Genomic DNA, 20,352 nt, shown 5'->3' with positions numbered 1-20,352 from the left:
ACTTGTGTGATGCTGGTGTGTAAAGCTAGATATTAATAGTAACATGAGTGAGGTTTTAAATAGATGCTAGCAAAAGCAAATGCAAATCTAGCTATTTTTAAAGTAATGCAGGGAATAGGAATCCAAATCAAATATTACAGCAAATATTAAATACTAACAGCAGTTAAAGGTCAGTGTCTTACTATAGTGGCACCACACGGTTTGGTGGCTTTAACATAGCTGTAGTAAACCTGAAACCAGCACTAAAACTGAAAGAGTGTGTATATCTGGAACCAATGAAACTTGAGATAAACATTGATGGAGATGAGAAGGGTATTATGGTAGCACACACTCGTATGTTTGCTAACTTTGTGTGCCTCGTTAACCAGGGGTGAACAGATATCTACATATTTAGGCTGCCCAAAATATATTTTTCTCATATAATGTAATCCCAGTCTCCAGAACTGACTCCTGTACTAGGGCAGCATTCTTCCATGAAGTTATCTGAAGGAGAAAGAATGTTGCCCTTCGTTGACTACTGACACTCAACTTTAAAAAGCTAATTGGTGGTGGCCTTTAAAAATATGAAGCTTGAAGGCGTGTATCCCCTTTTTAGGGGGCAGAGGGAACACAGCATTGCTGGGGGACCTTGGGAGCTAGAAATCTGCTCAGAGGAATGTCACCACTTAAAAATACTTTGCTGGCCCCTCTGTGAACTCAGTAGTGTCATCAAAACCATCAGATAAAAATAAGGTTTTCTTACTTTTCACTCCTCTTAATCCCATGGAGCCACGGCAGCCATGGGAGGAGGGAAGCACAGCTTTCCTGGCTCTGAGCAGGGGCATTAGCACACCCGCTGAGCCTGCCAGCACGCACTGCAGCTGATTTCCAAGCAGTCGGCTCACCTGTGTCCCGCCTGCCTGGGCAGGGCCTAAAGGCCCCTCCAACCTGGCTGCAGCACCCATGCCCGCCCTTGCTCGCCCCACCGCCACGGCAGGGTGAGCAGCAGCACCCCCTCACAGCCAACCTCGGCTTGTCAGCGTCTGTTACAAGCAACGACACTAAAACGAAAAACCCACCCAAACCACGACTGATCTTCCAAGTGTACGTGCTACGCTTGTAACTTTCTCTTTTTTTATTTGACTGGAAGCTGCCGCAGGTGGCAGCAGAGCTGGCTCAGAACACAGCAATCGGTGCAAACCGCGGGCGTCCAACGAGACCGGGGCAAGAGCTGCTCCCCGCCCCCCAGGGCCGGGTCCCGCCGCGGCTCCCAGCCGCCCCTCGGACCGGGGAAGCGGCTCCTGCCGTGCGGCGCTCACCCCGCGCCAGGGCGTGGCCCGTCAGCGCCGCGTGGCCGCCGCCCGTTGCCCGCCGGGATTTGAAGTCGTGGCGGGCGGGGAGGCGCGCGCGTGCGCGCGGGGGGGGCGGTGGCTCCTCCTCCCATCGCTCCCCCCCCAGTCCCGGTCCTGCGCGTGGCGCGGCTCGCGGGTACGTTGCGCACCTCCCCGGCGTCCGTTACCCCTCGGCGGGGGGGAGTTGCGGTTCGGCTCGGCTTTCCTCAGAGGGAGGGAGGGAGGGGAAAATGGCGGCCTCTCCTCCCCGCGCCCGGCTGCCGCCTGCGGGAAGGGGGGTGACGGCACCCCCGGGCTCTTGTGGGCGGGGGCGGCCGGTCTTGTCGAGTTATGAGGTCCTTCGGGGCGTGAGCAAAAATAACACGTGTGTTTCTATATATACAATGTGTGTATACATAGATACGTGTATATATATAGATGTATGTGTGTCTGTGTATATGTGTCTATATAGACATACACGGATGAATGTATAGAACTCGGTATCCGCGGGGTGTGCGCGCTGTGGTGGTTGCAGACGCACCTGTGCCGCGTCATTTGGCACCCACCGCTGCCTCAACTCCCTGGGCCTTATCTCTTAACACCCCCAGATAGGGAAATTGGGGTGTGTTAGGTAAAACACTTATGGTTTTCTGGTGTTTAATATGTTTTCCAGCTCTTCTGTTACTGAAGAAGCCAGGGGATTGTTTTTTTCTGTATATTTGTTCTGTAGGCGTGGTGTTGTCCAGTGAAGAATTTATCTTTGGAAAACTGTGTGGTTGTTGAGCACAGGGGAGCTACTAGTATGAAAAAATAACACTTGCTGTTGAAAAGGAGAGGGTATAATTGTAACTGATTTGAACATGGAATGTTTTGCTGAGTAACAGTTCAGTCTGTTCATCCCCTTACTCGCTGTGTTTTGTCTGCTGACAGTGGCCAGTGTCAGTGGTTGGCCAGTGTCTGGTTCTCAGAAAAAATAAAAATTAATTTTGAAGGGGTATTGCTTGTTCACACTCCCCCCCCAAATGGCTTTAGTCTCTTTAAAATTATGTTTCTCTAACATGCTGCCATAGTTACATTGCAAGATACCTCTTTAATTTTTTGTGTAGTTGAGAATAGTTTGTGTACACATAATAGTACTGCTAATGTTTTTTCTTATATGTCTCATCCAGTAGAGAACTACTTCTATGCAGTTGTGTTTTCACAAAGTTTTGAACTGGAAACTATTGAATAGCTGCAAATTGAACAGACAGATTTAGACATGATCTGAATATAGGTTATAATCTCTCTAGTGTTTTATATGTTAATGTTTGCAGAGGCACTAACCTAACTTTAAACAAAAAAAGACCATCTCTTATTTATTATTTTTTCTTCATTCAGGTTTATGGTAGGTGTAGAGTGGCATTTGTTCTAATTGAACTTCTTAATAACACTCATACTATTCTGTTTCTTACAGAATTGTTGAGGGAAAAGCTTGCTTTTAATGAAGTATTTATCACATGTTGAGAAACAAGTGAGTAAACCCAGCCAAAAACTAATGTCGTTGGAAACGCCAACAGAAAGTCCAGAGGTCCCAACGGAAAATACCATGTCACCTGAAGTTCCCGATGTGGAAGGAAAGGTGAAGTCAAGTGCCAGTCCAGTAGAGAAACAGGAGGCGGGCTCAGACAGGGAAGGATGCCTTGAGCCCATGTCCAAGAGGCAAAGGAAGAAGCTATTGAAGCAGAAACAGTGGGAAGAACAGAAAGATCTACGGAGGTATGGTTTGCAAAGTAGCTTTCCTAGCATCATGGGTGGTATTTAGTGCTAATAATAACGATGCATCAGCAGAATTTGCATGTAGATTACTTTAGCAAATCAAGGCAGTTGAACCAGTTTTCTCCCACGCCAGGTTTAAAGCAGTAGTCACTGGCTACTCCATCTGCATATGAAGAAGCTATAAAGGTAAACATCTTCTCTTCATACCAGAAGTGTTCCTCAACTTGAAGAGGATAGCAAGAAGGATTCAAAGTTGCATGTTTTTGGTTTGTCAGAAGGGAGAAATAACGTGTGGCCTTGTTCCTTTCTGAATGGGCTGTGCCCTCTTTCCCTGGTGCTGTCAGACTTGGTGGATCTTACAAAGACAGTGAATAAAAAAAATTTCTTTTGACACATGAAATGCTGTCCTACAAATTACGTTGACTTATAATCTGTTAAAATAGTTTTGGAAGATGATGAGCTTCTGTTTTATTCTGTTGAGAGAAAGCATATCTGTAAATGCGCTGATTGTGGTTTATCCTCGTCCTGCTGAATGTGAAGTGTTCCTTCCCAAGACAGTGTCTGTTAAAGTTGCTGTCTCCAAAATGGGATCTCCCAACTGCCTGCTCCCATTGGCCAAACAGGGGGAAGAAACAATTGCTTCAGAAGCCTTTTGAAAAACTGTTCAGTGAAACAGGAGGTCCATTGCCTTCCACATTCTGATTCTGATACTGGAATTTTGGCAATCTTTTTGGTTGTTTCTGTTACGAGACCTGACTCAGATCACCCTTAAATCCATGAGATTCCCACTATTGACTGAATTTGTGTCGGATGTCTTTGTGGGCACATACAGAACTTCACAAAGGCAGGGCGTGTGTTTCATGCTGGTATCAATCTAGCACAAATGCAAGCAACAGGATAAGTTTAAACTACCACAATCCTGGGACAACCACCTTGATTGTAGAAGTATGCGTTGATGTGCATAACATGTACCTCAGCAGATTTGACAGCGCTTTTTGAAGATTTATTTGGTTTTTTGTTTATTTAGGCAGAAACGAAAAGAAAAACGCCAGAAGAGAAAGCTAGAACGTCAGTCAAAATTGGACTCCAATAACGAAGGGGATGACAGAAAGCGTATGCGAAGGGAAGTTGTTCCTAGTACACTCCGCCTCATTGTGGACTGCAGCTTTGATGACCTGATGGTGCTAAAGGTAGAAGAAACTTACTCATCACATACAAATGTTGAAAGGTTCTCCACTGAGAGTGTTGGTGCAGTGTCAGAGCACAAAAAACAGAGAGCAGCTTGCAGAGGACAGTTTGCATGTTTCAGATTGTGATGACTCCCAGACCTGTTTATGTCAGTTGCTGAATTTTTTAGGGTTTGGAATGTACCTTTATATAAGCTTGCCAAAGATTTTGTTTGCCTTCATGGAGATACAGTAAATTGGTTTGATTCCAGAAAGAGCAATATAGAAACAGTTTGCGTACTGTGTTCACCATGAAGTTAGGTGCAGTTCTGCCTCAAATGGTGTTGCTGGAGGGGCTGCAAATTCCACATCCAGTTACTTTCTCTTTCAAAGCGAACCTGAAGCTCCCAACTGTAGTAGTAAGTATCTGTGGAAATAAGAATTTTGAGCATTGTGAAGATACTGAGCTTTTTCTCTCAGTCACATGAGAGGCATTTGGGACGGGAGAACACTATTCAGCCCGTCTCTAAAATTTTAGAATGGATGAAAGAATGGGTGAGATGATTGCAGGATAGGTAAGTATGAGGAAGATCAGCGTGATACCAACCACTGGTCAAGTCTCCTACAAAAGTACGTTAATCTGCAGCCTCCTGTAAGAGTGCAGCCTTTGGCTTCTGAGGCAGACCTCTCCCCTCCCTGTTACCCTGAGCCTTTCTGGTGCTGCCAAGGATTTCACTGCCTTGCAAGACTGCTTGAATTCAAGCTTTTGCAAAGCCCATCTGGCTACTTGTTGAGTGTGATGCAGAGCATGTGTAGTACTAATGAAGGCCAGTGCCACTCACCACAAAATTTTGGGGAAGCTCCAGTTAGTGTTTTGGAACTTGGTTACCTGAGGGGCCCTTCAGCAGTACCCCTGAAGAGCCCAGAGGACCCCCTTGATAGTTTTGGAGGTGCTGACTGGGTGTTTCCTGCTGACCTTCATCCTTTGTGAAACATGTTTCCTTCCTGCGTCAGACAGCCCCTGTTAGGCCCGATGTAAAAACTGGCACTTCTGCCGGTGTTCAGGAAGGGTAAAGTGTTGTAAGTGAAGGTGGTTGTGGCCTTTAGCAATGGGGTTAATTAGATGCTTTCTCTAGTGTCTGTAAAAACTTGCATTGCAATATTGTAGTGATGCTAGTTTACTTGAAATCCTTTGGAGATAACATTCTCAAAGCACTGCATGAATCAAAACAATATAATGATGCTTCATTTTAAAATGGGTATCAGTTATATTTACAAAACCTTGCTTTTGGGGCATTGAGAATAAAGCTATGTAATGTATCTTACAAAAACCATAACTGGCTAAAAGTTAAGTCTGCTGCATTTTAGGTAGTACTAGTTAACTGTTGTCCAAATTGTCAGGTCAAAATGCCAGAACCAGCCACTAAATTATTTGCTTTGTTCTGGGGTTCTTCAGGTTAATTATGCATATTTAATTTTCTTAAACTGTATTCTCAGGGTTTTTCCATGGCAGAAAGACTGAGTATTGTCACAGTGATAAATCTGCTTGATTCCTCAGATTAATTTTGAGTATGTTATTACATGTAATTAAATCCCAGTGATTTTTGTTTTGTTTGTTTCCTAGAATAATGTGAATCAAGCACATGCAGAGGTGTCTAAATACGCTTTTGTGGAAGATGTGTGTGTTTCCTTGTCAGCATAATCCTTTCACAATGGCTGTTTTTTCTCTCAGGGTCTGATGTCCACACTCTCTCAGTAGTCATTTTTGCCAGTTAAAAGCTTCCTTTTTCTCTCTTTAGCTTCTGACTGGCTCATGGTAAAGCATTTTGTGGTGGTCTGTCTGAAGGACTATGTAAAAACAAATTGTGTTGTATACAGGATGTTAAGAAGCTTCACAAGCAAATTCAGAGATGCTATGCAGAAAACCGCAAAGCGTTTCATCCTGTACAGGTATGTTTAAACAAACTGAGCGCTGACTGTGTTGCCATGTACAGAGCATATGAGAAAGGCAGTTGTGGCCCAAGTGGTGAGAACTGTAGTAGGAAAAGAATTTTTAAGCTGCCTATTTTTAATAAGAAAATTACTTCTGTTGTAATAGATAATTTTCAACCCACGTGTTATAAAGCTCCCCATATATCTGAAAAAGTACATGCATGCAGATGAAGACTGTCGGATACTGGCATGCCACTAAGATATTGTTGATACTCAGTTTTATCTGTGACAGATTTAAAAAAAAAAAAGTGACTGTAAGTGCATATTTGTCTTTTAAATGTGCCACTAACTGTATGACTATGGTCTTAGTACACTTTCAACTAAAAAATAGTTAAGTTTTAGCTAATAGTGAAGGGTAGAAAAAGTCTTGTACAGAGAGGAAACATTGGCCTATTGACATTTCAGTATTTTGTACCTCTTGTTTGTTCTTTTTGAAGTTTTACTTGACCAGCCATGGGGGACAGTTGAAGAGCAACATGAATGAGAATGACAAAGGATGGGTGAACTGGAAGGTGAATAATTGACTAATTCTGTAAAAAGAGAAAAAGAAGTCTTGATTATAGTTGCTAACTAGGTTGTTAGTTGTGAAGGTCCTGTGCTTTTTTCAGGTGGGTTTTTTCTAAGATGTCAGAGCAATAGCATATTAGAAATACTGTGGCTCTTTGTGCTTTTAATTAATTTAACTTAAAGAAGCCAAAGACCATTTGTCTTGAATCTAGATTTGATTTTTGCTAGAAAACCTCCACACACATCCGTTTTCACCTGGATTTGTTGAACAGATTCCATTCTCTGATAGACTAAGCAAGACCAGTTGATTAAGTAGTTCTGACAGTCATCTGTCTTGACAGTGCTCCTTTTTTCTTGATGAAAAATAAGACTTTAAAGTCATGCTGTGATTCTCTTGTGTGCACCTCCACTTCCATTATGTTGCCTCTTAACACTGAAGTGTTCTTTAGAGAAGTAGCTTGTCTTAGGGTCAACTTCAAATGAAGAGCACTTTGCATAAATTCTACTTTCAGCATGTCTTGTGCGATAGATGCTTTGCAAAAGCATAGCATAGATCTCGCTTACCAAACAAGTGATGTTAACTAAGCATTTACTTCTGGTTTCACTTTTTTTAGAAAGGTGGACTTGAAAATTATCTGGATCCCTAGAAGAAATAGGTAACATTTGAAGGGAATCACAAGAACTTAAGGATTTGTAAAGGTCTTTCGAGGTTTCAGAAAATTTCCCGATGATTTTTGCAAGTCAGTGCTGTAGGGACTGCAGATTATTTATGCAGAAATAAATCTGCACTGTGCTACGTACTTAATCGTGAATGAGGGATGTGGAATGACTGCACACTATTGGATTTATTTTTGCTGGTTCCATCTTGGGTCTGTAAAGCTTACCCAGCAATTCATCAGTTGAATGTAACTTCTTTTAACTACCTTTTTTTTGAGGATATCCAAATTAGGACAGAGCACTATAGTGAGCTAATAAAGAAAGAAGACCTAGTATATCTTACCTCAGATTCCCCAGACATTCTCCGTGAGCTTGATGAGAAGAAAGCCTATGTGATTGGAGGACTGGTGGATCACAATCACCACAAGGTAAACTGTGGGTCCGTTTCTTTACAGCTCTTTTTTGGGGGGGTTTTGGCGCCTTATTTGACATTAATGCTGTTCGTGTGTAAACTGACAAAAATAAACAACAAGAAAACTTCTTCAAAAAAGTCTTACTTTAAAAAAATTTTGAAGAAGTGGGAAAAAAAACTTGTGGTGGTAGCGGTGGCCTGTGTTCCAGAGTGCAGACATGCTGAGCTTTTTAGGATTTTATCTTTTCATTTTAAATATAGGAATGGAATTTGTAACACTGCTCAGCTTACTGAGGGCCATATTTTCAGACAGAAGGGTTTGGTTTCTTTTCATGCACTCTGTGTGTGAGCGCGCACTTGTATGTGCACGTGCCTAAATATAGATGAAGAACAGTGCTTGAATCTTGGATGTCCTTTTTTAATAAGTTTGCTTGTCAGGAGAACTTGGTTAAGTAACACACATGCCTCAGATATCTGGTTCCATACCTGCATGTGGGATCATGCTGTGCGGACCTGGAATGTCATAGAGAATGCAGCTGGGAAATTAAAGCAGAGTTACTGCTTTTCTTCAAAGACACTCCTATGTAATTTCTGGTGACAAGTTTAATATTTCAATGTGATGCTAAAAAAAGGGATGGATCTTAAGCCTTACCAAATGATACTTCAGCAGTTAGTCCATAGTTAAAGGCTAGGAGGGAACTAAAGCAGATCCTTTATATAGTCATTATGGTAAAAGTGTTTACACAATTTTAAAGCATTTTTTTGGCCCATCTTGGCCACAGGAGTTGCCAGGTTTAAAAAAGCAAGCAAAATTTCTTTGTTCTTTACTCTTCCTCTGAAAAAATAGTTACTGCAGTCTGAGAAACTTTGTACTTAAGCATAAACTCGCCTTTAAAACAGGCTGTGACTGACATGTTCTAGAGCTGCAGCTGCATGAACAAGTTTTATTTACGATCCTTTTGGCCATACATCACAGTGTAACATATATTCAAAGTAGTAAGTTTTCCAAAGGTAGTCCCTGAAGCAGGTACTGTCTAACCGGCGTATGTTTCTTTTTGTAAGTATCTTCTAAAACAAAATCGTGGCAGAACTGGCAAAACTCTTGCCAGAAAATTATACTTGTAGTAATCTGTATGGCCTGATCTGATATGATGCTTCTCAGTCCGGTTGTTTTGGTGTCTTTTCCATAGGGAATTACTTACAAAAAAGCTGTAGAGCAGGGAATTGGTCATGCACAGCTCCCACTTGGAAACTTTGTCAAGATGAACAGTCGGAAAGTGTTAGCCGTCAATCATGGTAAGTTTTAAATCACAAAATAATGACATTATTATAGAATGCACCTGCGATATTCAGAATTTGAACCCTCAAAATGTGCACTGTAGTGCAGATACCTGACTTACGTTACTATGTTATTTCTTGAATCTAGTTGCCTTTGGGATACAGTAATTGCCCTGACCTTTAAATATTTTAGGCATGGTTAGGTATAAAGGATGGTGTCTTTGCAACTTAGAAGTGCACTGCCTATTCTGTTGACTTGTCCCATGAATAATTTTGGCATTCTTACCATCCTGGTCTTGTTTCCAGGCTTAATCTATAAGCGAGTAGAATGTTGGAAACTATCCCATGTATTTTGTCCCAGGGGAGAATAAATGTTTGTGATGTTTTCACCTCTATGGACAGATTTGCTCAGCAATAACTGCTTAGGTAGCTGTGGACTTGCCTCATTTGGTATCAGTACTCATTCTGCTGAGCTTCATAACTGCATTTTTACCTGGTTTCCTGGTTCTGATTGAAGCATACAATTGCTTACTTAACCAAGACTTGAATTCCACTCCTTTTAAACTTTCAGTTTTAATACTAGATTATCTTTCAATTAAACAAAAATACATGCAAAATGGAGCCTACTCAGTCAGACCTTTATGGAAATTTTTGACATGGTGTTCGAGTCTTTATTTTGCCCCACTTCAGGTTCTTTTATTTTATCTTACCTTGCTTTATTTCAAGTTTATTTTACTATGTAACACATTGCTCCATGATACCTTTATTTTCTTAGTATATGTTTGTATGATAATAAAGATCATTTAAACCTGGAGGAGAATATAGTATATTACTGGTATTAAAAATTATCAAACCCTATGTATTTGTCAGATTTTACATGTTTCTAAAACTCGATCTTTAAATGTTGCTTTATATAGACAAGAATAGGACTTTATGTGTTATTCATCAAAAGTTATGATAGCTGTAGCTTTCTACTGGAGTTTTTCTGCAGTAATCTTACACTGACCTCTAGTGTCAATATTTCTGGAGGCTGTCTTCTACATGTTTGAACACTGGGTATAAATTGGACCACTTATGCTGAGGCTTTCATTTATCTGCTTTATGGTCTTATGCCTGTTCCTTGTGCCATACTTTTAGACACCTGCTTTCACTGCAGTTTCTTTGGTGGGATTTCATTTTGCATGAGCATGTCTTCCCTTGCCCTTCTAAAACATTTTTATATTGCAGCTGAAAGGCTCTTAACTCACAGACCCTTTTTAAGGTAAAGATTATACTATACTATATATATTGCAGCCCATCACAGATTATACTACAGTAGTATTTCGCTTAAGGTTTTTGGGCAGGAAAATAAACACAACTCTACCACCACCAAAAGTAGAGGTACCTTTAGCAGTAGTAGTAAAGGCTGTGGTGTATATTGTAACCCTAATAGCTTACAACCCAGATCCAAAAAGACAGCGTTCAAGGGAGTAAAGCATGAGTAAGGTGGACAGAGTCAAGCTGCCTCTCAAATCTCATATTATAAATTTTGTGTAGGCGAGATGGATATTTGCACTGAGGTTTTTGTATTTTGCTGTGAGTACATCCACCTCACTGCTTTGTGTAACTGTGTAATTGCTCTTTTGATTTGGTTATTCTGGCCTCTGGGTTCCCAACCCTCAGTACAGAAGTTGAAGCTTGCAGAGTACAGTATGGGGCTTGCCAGCTGAGACTGTGGGACCTGTCTGGTCCCTGTCTTTTTTGATAGGTGTGAACTTGAAAAGTCCTGTAGAAGAAGAAACTTTACGAACTGTCTGGTCAGGCTTTGAAGTGCTTTAATTAAATGGGCCCTCTGGTGGTGAGAGATCAACGGCATCGTTAACAGGGGATTTCACTTGTTGCTTTTTACTTATTTATTTATAATCCTTTTCTCTTGGGATCGAGTCCCCCAAGTATTTCCACAGGCAATTCAGTGCCTTCATTGCCATGTTAAAATGTCACGAGGAACGTGCATCCGTGTGAAATATTTGATGCTAGAATCATAGAATCATAGAATCATTTTGGTTGGAAGAGATCATTGAGTCCAACCATTAACATAGCACTAAACTATGCCTCTAAGCGCCACATCTACACATCTTTTAAATACCTCCAGGAATGGTGACTTGACCATGTCCCTGGGCAGCCTGTTCCAATGCTTGACAACCCTTTCAGTGAAGAAATTTTTCCTAATATCCAATCTAAACCTCCCCTGGCATAACTTGAGGCCATTTCCTCTTGTCCTATCGCTTGTGTCTTGGGAGAAGAGACCGACACCCACCTCACTACAACCTCCTTTCAGGTAGCTGTAGAGGGCGATGTCTCCCCTCAGCCTCCTTTTCTCCAGACTAAACAACCCCAGTGCCCTCAGCTGCTCCTCATAAGACTTGTTCTCTAGACCCTTCACCACTTTGTTGCTCTTCTTTGGACAGACTCAAGAACCTCAAGGTCTTTCATGTAGTAAAGGGCCCAAAACTGAACACAGTATTTGAGGTGCGGCCTCACTAGTGATGAGTACAGGGGGATGATCACTTCCCTAGTCCTGCTGGCCACACTAGAAAACTGACACAGTGTAAGATGAGACTTATTTTTTTTAAACTCGATATGGAATTATAAAATTTGGAAGATTTGAGACCTGTGTAAAACACTGTATTGCCAAACACAGCTGTAAGTGTAGCTCAGAGAGTTTGTTACCTTCTGTTCAGGTTCGTATCCCAGGGTTAATGCTTTATAATGTGTTTTACAGGACCATATTGCTTCATTCCAGTCTGCAGTGATGTCTACCAACTGTTCCCACTGCCTTTTTCTGTCCTTGCATAATATTTTTGTTGCTATTGTAGCCCATCATAGAAGCCTCTGTTCTCCTGTGGAAGCCACTCTCTTTCCATCAGTTCTGGCTTTACTAAGCAGATAAAGGAAGTTCCAAAGCAAGGGAGAAGAAACATGCTCCTTATACTATTGTCTCTTTAAGCCAGCATTTTTGCCACAGATGCTTTCTGCAGTAGTTTACAGTGGTACTAATATAGTCCTTTGAGAGTTCTTACCTTCATGGTACATTTCAGAATAACCTGCTTAGTAAAATGGCCAGCTCTTCGATATCAGTGTCACAGAGAGCCGCTGGCTGTCCAGTAAACCTGGATCCAGGAAACCTCTAGTAAATGTGACACTTTTCTGTAACTTGACTCTCAGTGAGTATGAGATCTATGCTGCTCCTCCCTTTCTGAACGCCTGCCTAACTTTCTGTAAGGTTTTTTTTCCCTCCACAGCTCCTTTGATCCTTTCTCATATGCTGTCGCTTGGCATTGAGAATGCTTGTACTGGGTGCATTCTTTGAAGTCAGCATTCTCCAGTGGTGTTAGCACTATTCCTGTAGCCCCAAACTTGAAGAGCTACCTCTCTGTCCCAGATTTGTCATCCAAGTCTGGCTTACTCACCAGCCATAGGGTCTCCTCCTGCCTTCCCTGCTGCTGCTGAGCCACAATCTGTGTTGAGAGATTTTTTGGATAGCCTGGGATTTTTCTAAGTAAGAATTTGTTGATGAATTTTGTATATAATGCATTTGGAGCTATTGTCAATCAGGAAAGGTTTTGGGAGCTGAAACGGGAGGAGTAGGAGGGTGACTGTATGGTTAGCATAATAGAAACAGCAACAAAGGATCACAGAATTGGAGGCTAGTAAGGATTTTTGCCATAAGCTGAGGTGGAAATGAAAGATAAAGCTAATTATAGCAGGTTTTAGGAAGACATTAGACTATCCATATGTTAGGGAGGGGACAAAGTTGTTGTTAAAGTGCATCCACAGCAGTGTTTCTGTCAAACATGGGAAAGCATTAGTGCCTGTATAGTAGGCACTGGTGAGACCTGAAGTACTGGGGGGACATTTCTCTCTGTCCCTGAGAGAAATTAAGTCAGACTGGAGCTGCTGCAGGAAAGCACTGCTGTAGTAACTGTCTTACAAGTGGAGACTCAGTGTGCTTGGCTTTAGACTGCAGCAGTAGCAAAATTGCCTTGTCTGCTTCTGCCTGTACTTCATCAGCTTTACTCTGAAGATGCCACAACTGAATGCATGTAAGCCTCTGTAAAAGATGGATATGGGGGTGTGTTCCTATCAGCAGTTCACTTATCTCGCTGTAAAAGAGCTGATGGTCTTTCTTGATGTTGCAGTGTTTGAGATCATCCTTGCATACCTGGAGAAGAGAGACTGGAAGGAGGCCTTTTTCAGTGTCTTGCCACAGCGGAAAGGGGCTGTTCCTTTGGGAGAAGCCAATGATTTGTCCAAACATGCTCTGTCTGGAAAAGAAGATGAAGACAATGACTTGGACAGCAACTAGTCTTCAGAGTGAGATGATGGGAAAGATGAGACACGCAGTTCATGGGATAAAACTGGGATGTGAAGTAGCTGCACTCCAAAGACCATCTGCTGCGCTTGTGATACTGAATTGTCTCAATGCTCGGTAGTTCCATAGTTGGCCAAGAGCTATTTCTGGACAGGAGGGGTAAAGATAAATGTAGTTTTTTACCCTGAAACTTCCATATTAATAGCTTTTTTTAAAAAAATAAATTAATGACAAATGCAGAATTTATTTTGTTTCCCAAGGAAGCTATTTTTTTTAATATTATTTTTTTATACATACCAAATTGGGTGTATTACCCAAGAGCATTACTAGTTACTATTTTAATGTATACATTCTTCTCCATTTCTGCTCTAAGTTTTCTTAAAAGCAATGAATGACAAGTGTTCCTGTGACCTCAAAACCTGTACCACTAGTGCCTGTTGCAAAGTGTGCATGAGCACTCAAACAAACAAAAGTTCTGATTTTCCTGAGCATCTCAACAGACAATCATGAGCAACTGAACTGCCTTTATCAGCTGAGCCACACTGATTTATATACCATGTTTAGTTAGCTGGGGTCAGTAAATGAAATATGAGTGTGGGGTTAAGTCAATGCTTTATCCTTCAGCTTGAGTGGGATGGATGTCTGCACAAGCGCAGGTCGTGTGCCTTGGTTGGCACGTGGTGCACGTTGAGTTGAGATGACACAATCACTTTTGATTACTTCTTGATCCTCTTTGCAAAATTTATCGCACAGCCTCAGAACAATACCAGGAGACAGGAACTAATTCTTACAAGTCACTTAGTTTCAGTATGCCTGTTTTATCACATGATCCTGTATGTGTTGTATTGTCTGACAAATATTTTTCTCTTTAAAAGAAAAAATGTCATAGTTGTGGCTGGATGTTCTGATTCATCTTATTTCTAATGGACTTAAGTGTTTTTGCAGAGTACTGAAATGGACACCTTGGAAGTGTGGCTTCACTTCACTGCTGTGAGCCTGCCCCATCCCTTTCTTCTGTAGGGGCTAGCCAGGTAGCCGCAGTTTCTGAACAAGTACAACTTTTACACAGGTCGGCTGAAGAGCATAAGAACACGTCATTGTAACTCTGCTGAGCTGGAATCAGAGGGCTGATCCAAGCATGACCTGGCTTGCATCCGTTTTTATTCCTCCCTCTGTTGTTACTGCTTTCAAATGAAGACTAGAAGTGGGATCCCTGCAGGTCCCTATGGTCTGTAAAGCATTGGCAACAATCTGGTTATGACTTTATACACTCAGTGAAATTCTCTCTATACTTTTTAAACATAGAAAAGTTTCTTCTGTTGACAGTATGGATTGTGGTTTGTTGCTCAAGTAATGTGGGCTTTTTTGTTAGGCTTTACAAAAACGTGATTGCTTTTGTTCCAGCAATTAGATCACCTTTTCCATAAAAGTGTTGCTGTTTTTATTTCTGTTACAAAAAACGCAGCATAAGTATATCCACCATGTATTACACTGATTCTCTGATATAAATGTGTAAAGCAGTGAAATTACAAGGAGTTAGATCTTTATGGCTGAGGTTCTGCGTGTTAATGTGCATAGCACCTATTAAACCTGATCTAAGACTTCAGTCTCTCTAAGGTTTTCTTATGACCCTTTCATACATGTGCCTCACTCAGGCTTGAGAGTGCAAGAGCAGATCACATAGACAAACTGGGGACTTTGGACACGTTCTGAAAGGGTCCAAAAGCATCTTAGGGTGTTGGTTTGTGGCTTACATCTTTACCAGTGAAGCTAGATAAACACACACACCCGTGTGCATGCACATATTTTTAAATCAAGCTGTTGCAGATCTGAAGCTTACCTGTCTGTGAAGAAATAGAAGAAAAAGATGGTCTGGTATGTTGCTCTTGGCAGGCTCCTAGTGCTAACTCAAGGGCGTCTCAGCAGCTTGGTGACTAGGTTGCCTGTTCGTATGCGTTGCTTGTCTCAATCGCCTGGTCTTGTCCTCACTGGCATTGCTGCTGTTTACTTTTTCTCTGTGCTAACCTAATCGGGTTGTACTAGATTGAAGTTCGTGCCTGTTGTCATGAGTTGTCTCTATAGGATGCTGTCCTCAGGAGGTGGTAACTGGAGATGGAGCAGTAAGCAGGAGTAGACTGGGGTTTCAACGGGCACAGCCCTCTGACCGTTGCTGCCGTCCTCAGCCTTTCAGTATCCTACAGGTCTGCAGCCAGCTGGAAAAGGCTGTTCTTGGCCTCATCTCATCACCATCCAATGAGATTTCTAACATTTCTCTAAACCCTTTAGATGCTTGGCACCAGACATGATCATACTAAAGTGGTGATTTGCTTTCAGGCAGCAGGCTGCAGCTATGCAGAAGTCCTCAGGGAGAAGTGACGGTTCAAGAATCCCTGAAGGGCCATTCTTGCAATGAGTTCAATGTGAAGTTATTGATGAAAACAGTTGAATTGGTTGGAGCACATGAAAATCGCCCCAGCATTAGATCAAGTACGAGAAACTGAAACCTGTATCTAAAGAGCAGCTTGTAAAAGCAAGAGGGCATGTGCTTTTTGTGACACCTCCAGTCCCTGCCATGATGACACAGCTCCTTATGGCAGACCGGGGAGGTAGTCTTTCTGTCTTTCTAGCGTCTTTTTTCAGTGTGGCAATGGAGGCTGGTAGGATGGCCATTTGCTGACATCCCCGGGAAAGGCATCCTGAGTGGTCTTGATTGTGTGCTGTATTTCACTCTGATCCTGAAATATACTCTGATGTATTTCACATGCTCTGTCCTTTTTTTTTTTTTTTAAACCCCTGAGTGTCCCTGGCTGCCTCTGTGAAGAAGGGCATGGACTTCCCAAGTAGTACCTCCTACCTCTGCAGCAATGGGCAACTGTTTGAAAACAGTCAAGTGACCAGAAATCTGTATCGTGGGATTTCTGAGAAATCCCGGGAGTCTGAGTGTGGCTTTCAAGTTCGTTTAATTGTAGTGAGGGACTTCTAGGCATCCTCCATCTGGCCTTTGCTTTTCAGTATTTTTAATCTCCTCTTATCTTGATGCAGGGAATATCTGTTGTGTATTTTTTCCTGGTGTTTAATGTAAAACTGGTGAGGGCAGGTTAGGGAAGACAGTTCACCCTGATTAAATTGTGCAGTCCAGGTGTGTGACATCATTTATTTTCTTTGGAGGACGCTGTTAGTGTGTTTCTCTTGTCTTCCTGCTGTTGTCAGATAGAATTAAAGTGTTACTTTACTTACCTACAGTGAATAAGTTACAGAGTTGAGTTGACAATAGTCAATGTTATTCTAATGCATTTTATTCTTTTTCCTAACTGCTTAATGAAATTGTTTTAAATGGCAGCACAGCTACCTCAGCTCTTTGGTTTTTTTTGAAAGCTCTGAAAACTTGACCATGTTTAGTTATCATGATAAAGTGTATAACCCATACTTACTTCTCTGTTCAGTGCACAATGCAAAGATTTTACATATTTATTGAATGGGCCAGATCTGCAGTAATAGGATAACCTTTCTGAAGAAGGATATAAATAAATACCTGCAGAGGAATACTGGTTTGCAAGCTGGGCACTTCACAGAGCATTTAGAAATACTTGACGTGGATGCATAACCATTTAAATTGCTGCACTATCTGAACCTTCTCAGTAACAGCAGACAGATCGTAAAGACTGCAGACTCCCAGCTGCTGGGGGTAGGGACAAGTGATAGTTCAGAAGATGGGGCATCTAATTTTATTAGAGGACATAGAAATGCAGCTGCCTCACCAGAGTAGTCTTAAGAGTTTCTTCATCCATGCTGTGCCCTGACGTGATTGTAAGAATCTGCTTCAGCTTCTCCTGCTAGAGAATCCGGGTCACTGGTAAAGCAGGCAGGTGGGATCAAGGAGGGCATCAGAGGACACATCCCCAACTTAAGCTTAGGATGAAAACTTGACTGGGCAACGTCTGTGTTGGAGAATGGCAAAGTTCAGGCTGGATCGACAGGTTACTACGTATCTGAGACACTTCCCAACATAGACAACTTTAATTCTGATCTTGAGATTCACACCTTGAACGTAACCTTGTTCTTCCTTTACTACTAGGATGGGTGAAGTGCCCTTGAGGGAGCTTTGTTTTCAGACATCTAGCAGATAGAGTAACAGATGCTTTGGAAGATGCAATTGATTGTAACTGTCCTTGCAAACTATCACCCTTCTGGCTCTAACATGTTTGCTCAGTAACCTGCCAACTTCATGGAGGAAATGTAACCATGCTGTAGAAAGACTATGTTAACATGGTTGCTTTCATTCTGATGCTGTTCAGTAGTGAGCCTCTGAGACTTAATTAAGTTTTTCAAGCTCAGCTAACACAGCATGATGCTGGGAGACAGCTGATAAGAAACACTCAGGACAGAGATTTATATGGAATGAAAGCAATCTGAGTGTGGCCCAAAAGCCTTTGGTCAAGTATCTGGCCCATTCAGGAAGTCATTACCACAGCTCAGTCAGTGTGTAGTCCACCCTGCTGTTTGGTTTCCAGTTGACTTGTTTCCAGTTTGGTTTCCAGCTGACTTTGTAGTGTTTACATCTAAGACACAAGGGAAATTTCAAAGCACTGCCAGTTCCTCTCGGCTCCCATTTACTGCAGCCTGCAGGCTCATACATATCAGGGAAATTCATACTCATTTAAATACTTTTGTACAAATGAGTTTCTGCATCTGTGGTCCAAGCTAGCAAGTGGACCCGAGTAATGATGGCTCTGGTGTGTTCACACTCTGGTCATTGATCTGCAGCTACAGGTTACTTCATGCCCACCAGCCTGCTTCACCCGGTGCTCTAGCACAGCTGGGCACATGCAGCAGTGAGTGAGCCCCAAAAGAAAGCTGAGCTGAGATTGTCCCTCAGGTCTTAGCATACTCCTCTCCCACAGTGGGAAATGGCAAGGTTACTACAGTAGACATGATTTGAACTGGAGGCAGGGGCTCTTGGAAAGAGTACCTTGAGCTCTGCGCTGAGCTAAGCTCCTTTCCTTAACGCTGTGCTAACAGAATTTCTCTCCTCCCCCCTCAAACAGCCAGGTGTTTTGAATGAGCCTGTCTGCAGAAAATAGGGTCAATTTATCACCTTTCTTTGGTTTTGTGAGAATAAATTGACAGAGGTATGTTTAAAACAGATAAACCCCAATTCTGCTTTTACAGTTCACTCACAAGGCCTGAAAATGGCTTGAGGTTTACATGGTGATTTTGGTGTTGTGTTGTCCTGTTGGTGTCCCGCCCCCTCCCCCCCCCCCTCAATTGGATACTAATACTTGTGATGCTTCTCTGCTCATAATGAGAACTATGGAAGCAAATTCTAGCTTGCTGCAAGGCAGACATCTGCAGTCAGTCTGCAGGCCAGATTTTGAAAATCCAGGGTCTTTTTTTTCCCCAGTGTCTAGGGCTTGATGTGCATCTCTGCAGATAATGTGTGCATGGTGTGCCCCTCTTCTTACCCCAGTATGTCTGTGACTGTAGAGTCAAGTCTGCACACAAGAGCTCTTTGTGCAGGCCTGGCTGAGTCACGCAGAAAGACGAATCTGATGCCAAAAAATGTTGCCTCTGTCCTTTTTTTCATTTAGCTGACTTTTGATGTACCTATGCAGCATGGTTTGGTTGAATCATGTGAGGACTAAATATAATGAACATAAAATTACTTTAATAGGGAGTCTGAACAGGTAACTTTATAATAAGCGCTAAGATGACATCTGTATGTGAACGTGACTGGGAGAGGCTTCAGTGGCTCTGAATAGGGGGACCGTGACTGGTAAGGGGATATCTGTTGTTGAGGGGTGGCTGTGGCACACGTGAGACTTCTGACAGAGTGTGAAGGCGGGATGGGCTCTTGTTTCCATAGCACTTTCTCAGTTGCAGTTCTTCCCTGGGAACTGTGTTTGCACGAGCTGGACTTGTTCTCAGCACTGAGGGCAAAGACATTCTTTCCCTTTCTGGAAAACAGTTTGAAAAAGAAAGCAGTGTATCATCAGGCTATGTGTAGGATTATGTTAGACTGGTTTGGCTTTGTTCCATACACAGCTGAAAGTGTAGAAGCGCATCCACCCTTTAGCAAAGAACCCTCCCTGGACACCATTTTGAAAAGCAGAGATTGTTGTTTTGGAGGTTTCTCCTTTTTCCTTCTTGTTCATATGTAAGATTACTCTTCACCCACTCCTCCAGTAGAGTTATAAACAATAGTAAATGCTGGTAGCATTAGAGCTGGCATTAATGGCTTTGTTAAAATGATAACATACCCTGGGACTGATTTTTGTTGCCTCTGTGTGCTTCAAAAGGGGCACAAAGAGGTGATAGTGGTGTTTCTTGGGAGTGCCAGTATTGTTGGCTTGTCCTGACTGGGTAGAGGATTCAAAAGCGGGCTTTGGGAGCTGAAAAAGTCAGAAAGCCCGATTTTGCCTGCAAAGAGCGAGGGAGGTAAGTTATATTAGGGTGAATCACAAAGTTCAGTAGCAGAAGTTTCAGCTTGTGTATAACTCACAGGAGCAGATTTTAGTGAAGAGATGAAGTCAGTACCTCTTACTAGTACCTCTTGCTTCTTTCTAGCAAGAGGCAGATGCAGTTGTATTTCTGAGTTGCACCACATAGGAGAAGATTTACATGAATGTTCTATCATGAGAAACCAATTGAGTGGCCACAAGAATAGAAGGTGTTGGTTATCTAGCTCTTAGAGAATTTAAATTCAGGTTTTTAATGTCATTTCTCATATTGTCACTGAATTCTATGATTATAATTTGGGTCCTGCTCCAAAACAATGGTTAGAGCCTCTGAACGTTCACAGTCCTTGTGCTGTTTGGTGACTACCATACTAGGCACATGGTGTCTTAACATTTATAATTTCCATTACTTACCCTGTTTCATGTTTTGACTTGCCACTGATTGTTTAGACGAAGACCTGAGTGAAAA

General features: G+C 42.1%; 1 protein-coding gene across 1 annotated transcript; it reads left to right on the top strand.

Annotated features, from left to right (window-relative positions):
* The first annotated feature begins 1,416 nt into the window (after window positions 1-1,416).
* TRMT10A (tRNA methyltransferase 10A) lies at window positions 1,417-15,034 on the top strand. The gene is made up of 8 exons (XM_074866808.1): window positions 1,417-1,467; window positions 2,764-3,065; window positions 4,093-4,255; window positions 6,110-6,181; window positions 6,661-6,735; window positions 7,666-7,815; window positions 8,990-9,095; window positions 13,256-15,034. The coding sequence occupies exons 2-8, from the start codon at window positions 2,791-2,793 to the stop codon at window positions 13,420-13,422; spliced, it is 1,008 nt and encodes a 335-aa protein (XP_074722909.1). The 5' UTR covers window positions 1,417-1,467; window positions 2,764-2,790; the 3' UTR covers window positions 13,423-15,034.
* Window positions 15,035-20,352: the final 5,318 nt, after the last annotated feature.

The sequence above is a fragment of the Strix uralensis genome, chromosome 4, assembly GCF_047716275.1.
Source record: "Strix uralensis isolate ZFMK-TIS-50842 chromosome 4, bStrUra1, whole genome shotgun sequence".
Taxonomy (NCBI): domain Eukaryota; kingdom Metazoa; phylum Chordata; class Aves; order Strigiformes; family Strigidae; genus Strix; species Strix uralensis.
This window is presented reverse-complemented; position numbering and strand designations above follow the sequence as displayed.

Excerpts from the sequence above, each read along its gene's own strand:
- TRMT10A (XM_074866808.1), top strand. The coding sequence starts at position 2,791 with ATGAAGTATTTATCACATGTTGAGAAACAAGTGAGTAAACCCAGCCAA. Across the intron at positions 4,256-6,109 it reads ATGACCTGATGGTGCTAAAG|GATGTTAAGAAGCTTCACAA; the intron begins GTAGAAGAAACT and ends TGTTGTATACAG. Across the intron at positions 9,096-13,255 it reads AGTGTTAGCCGTCAATCATG|TGTTTGAGATCATCCTTGCA; the intron begins GTAAGTTTTAAA and ends TTGATGTTGCAG.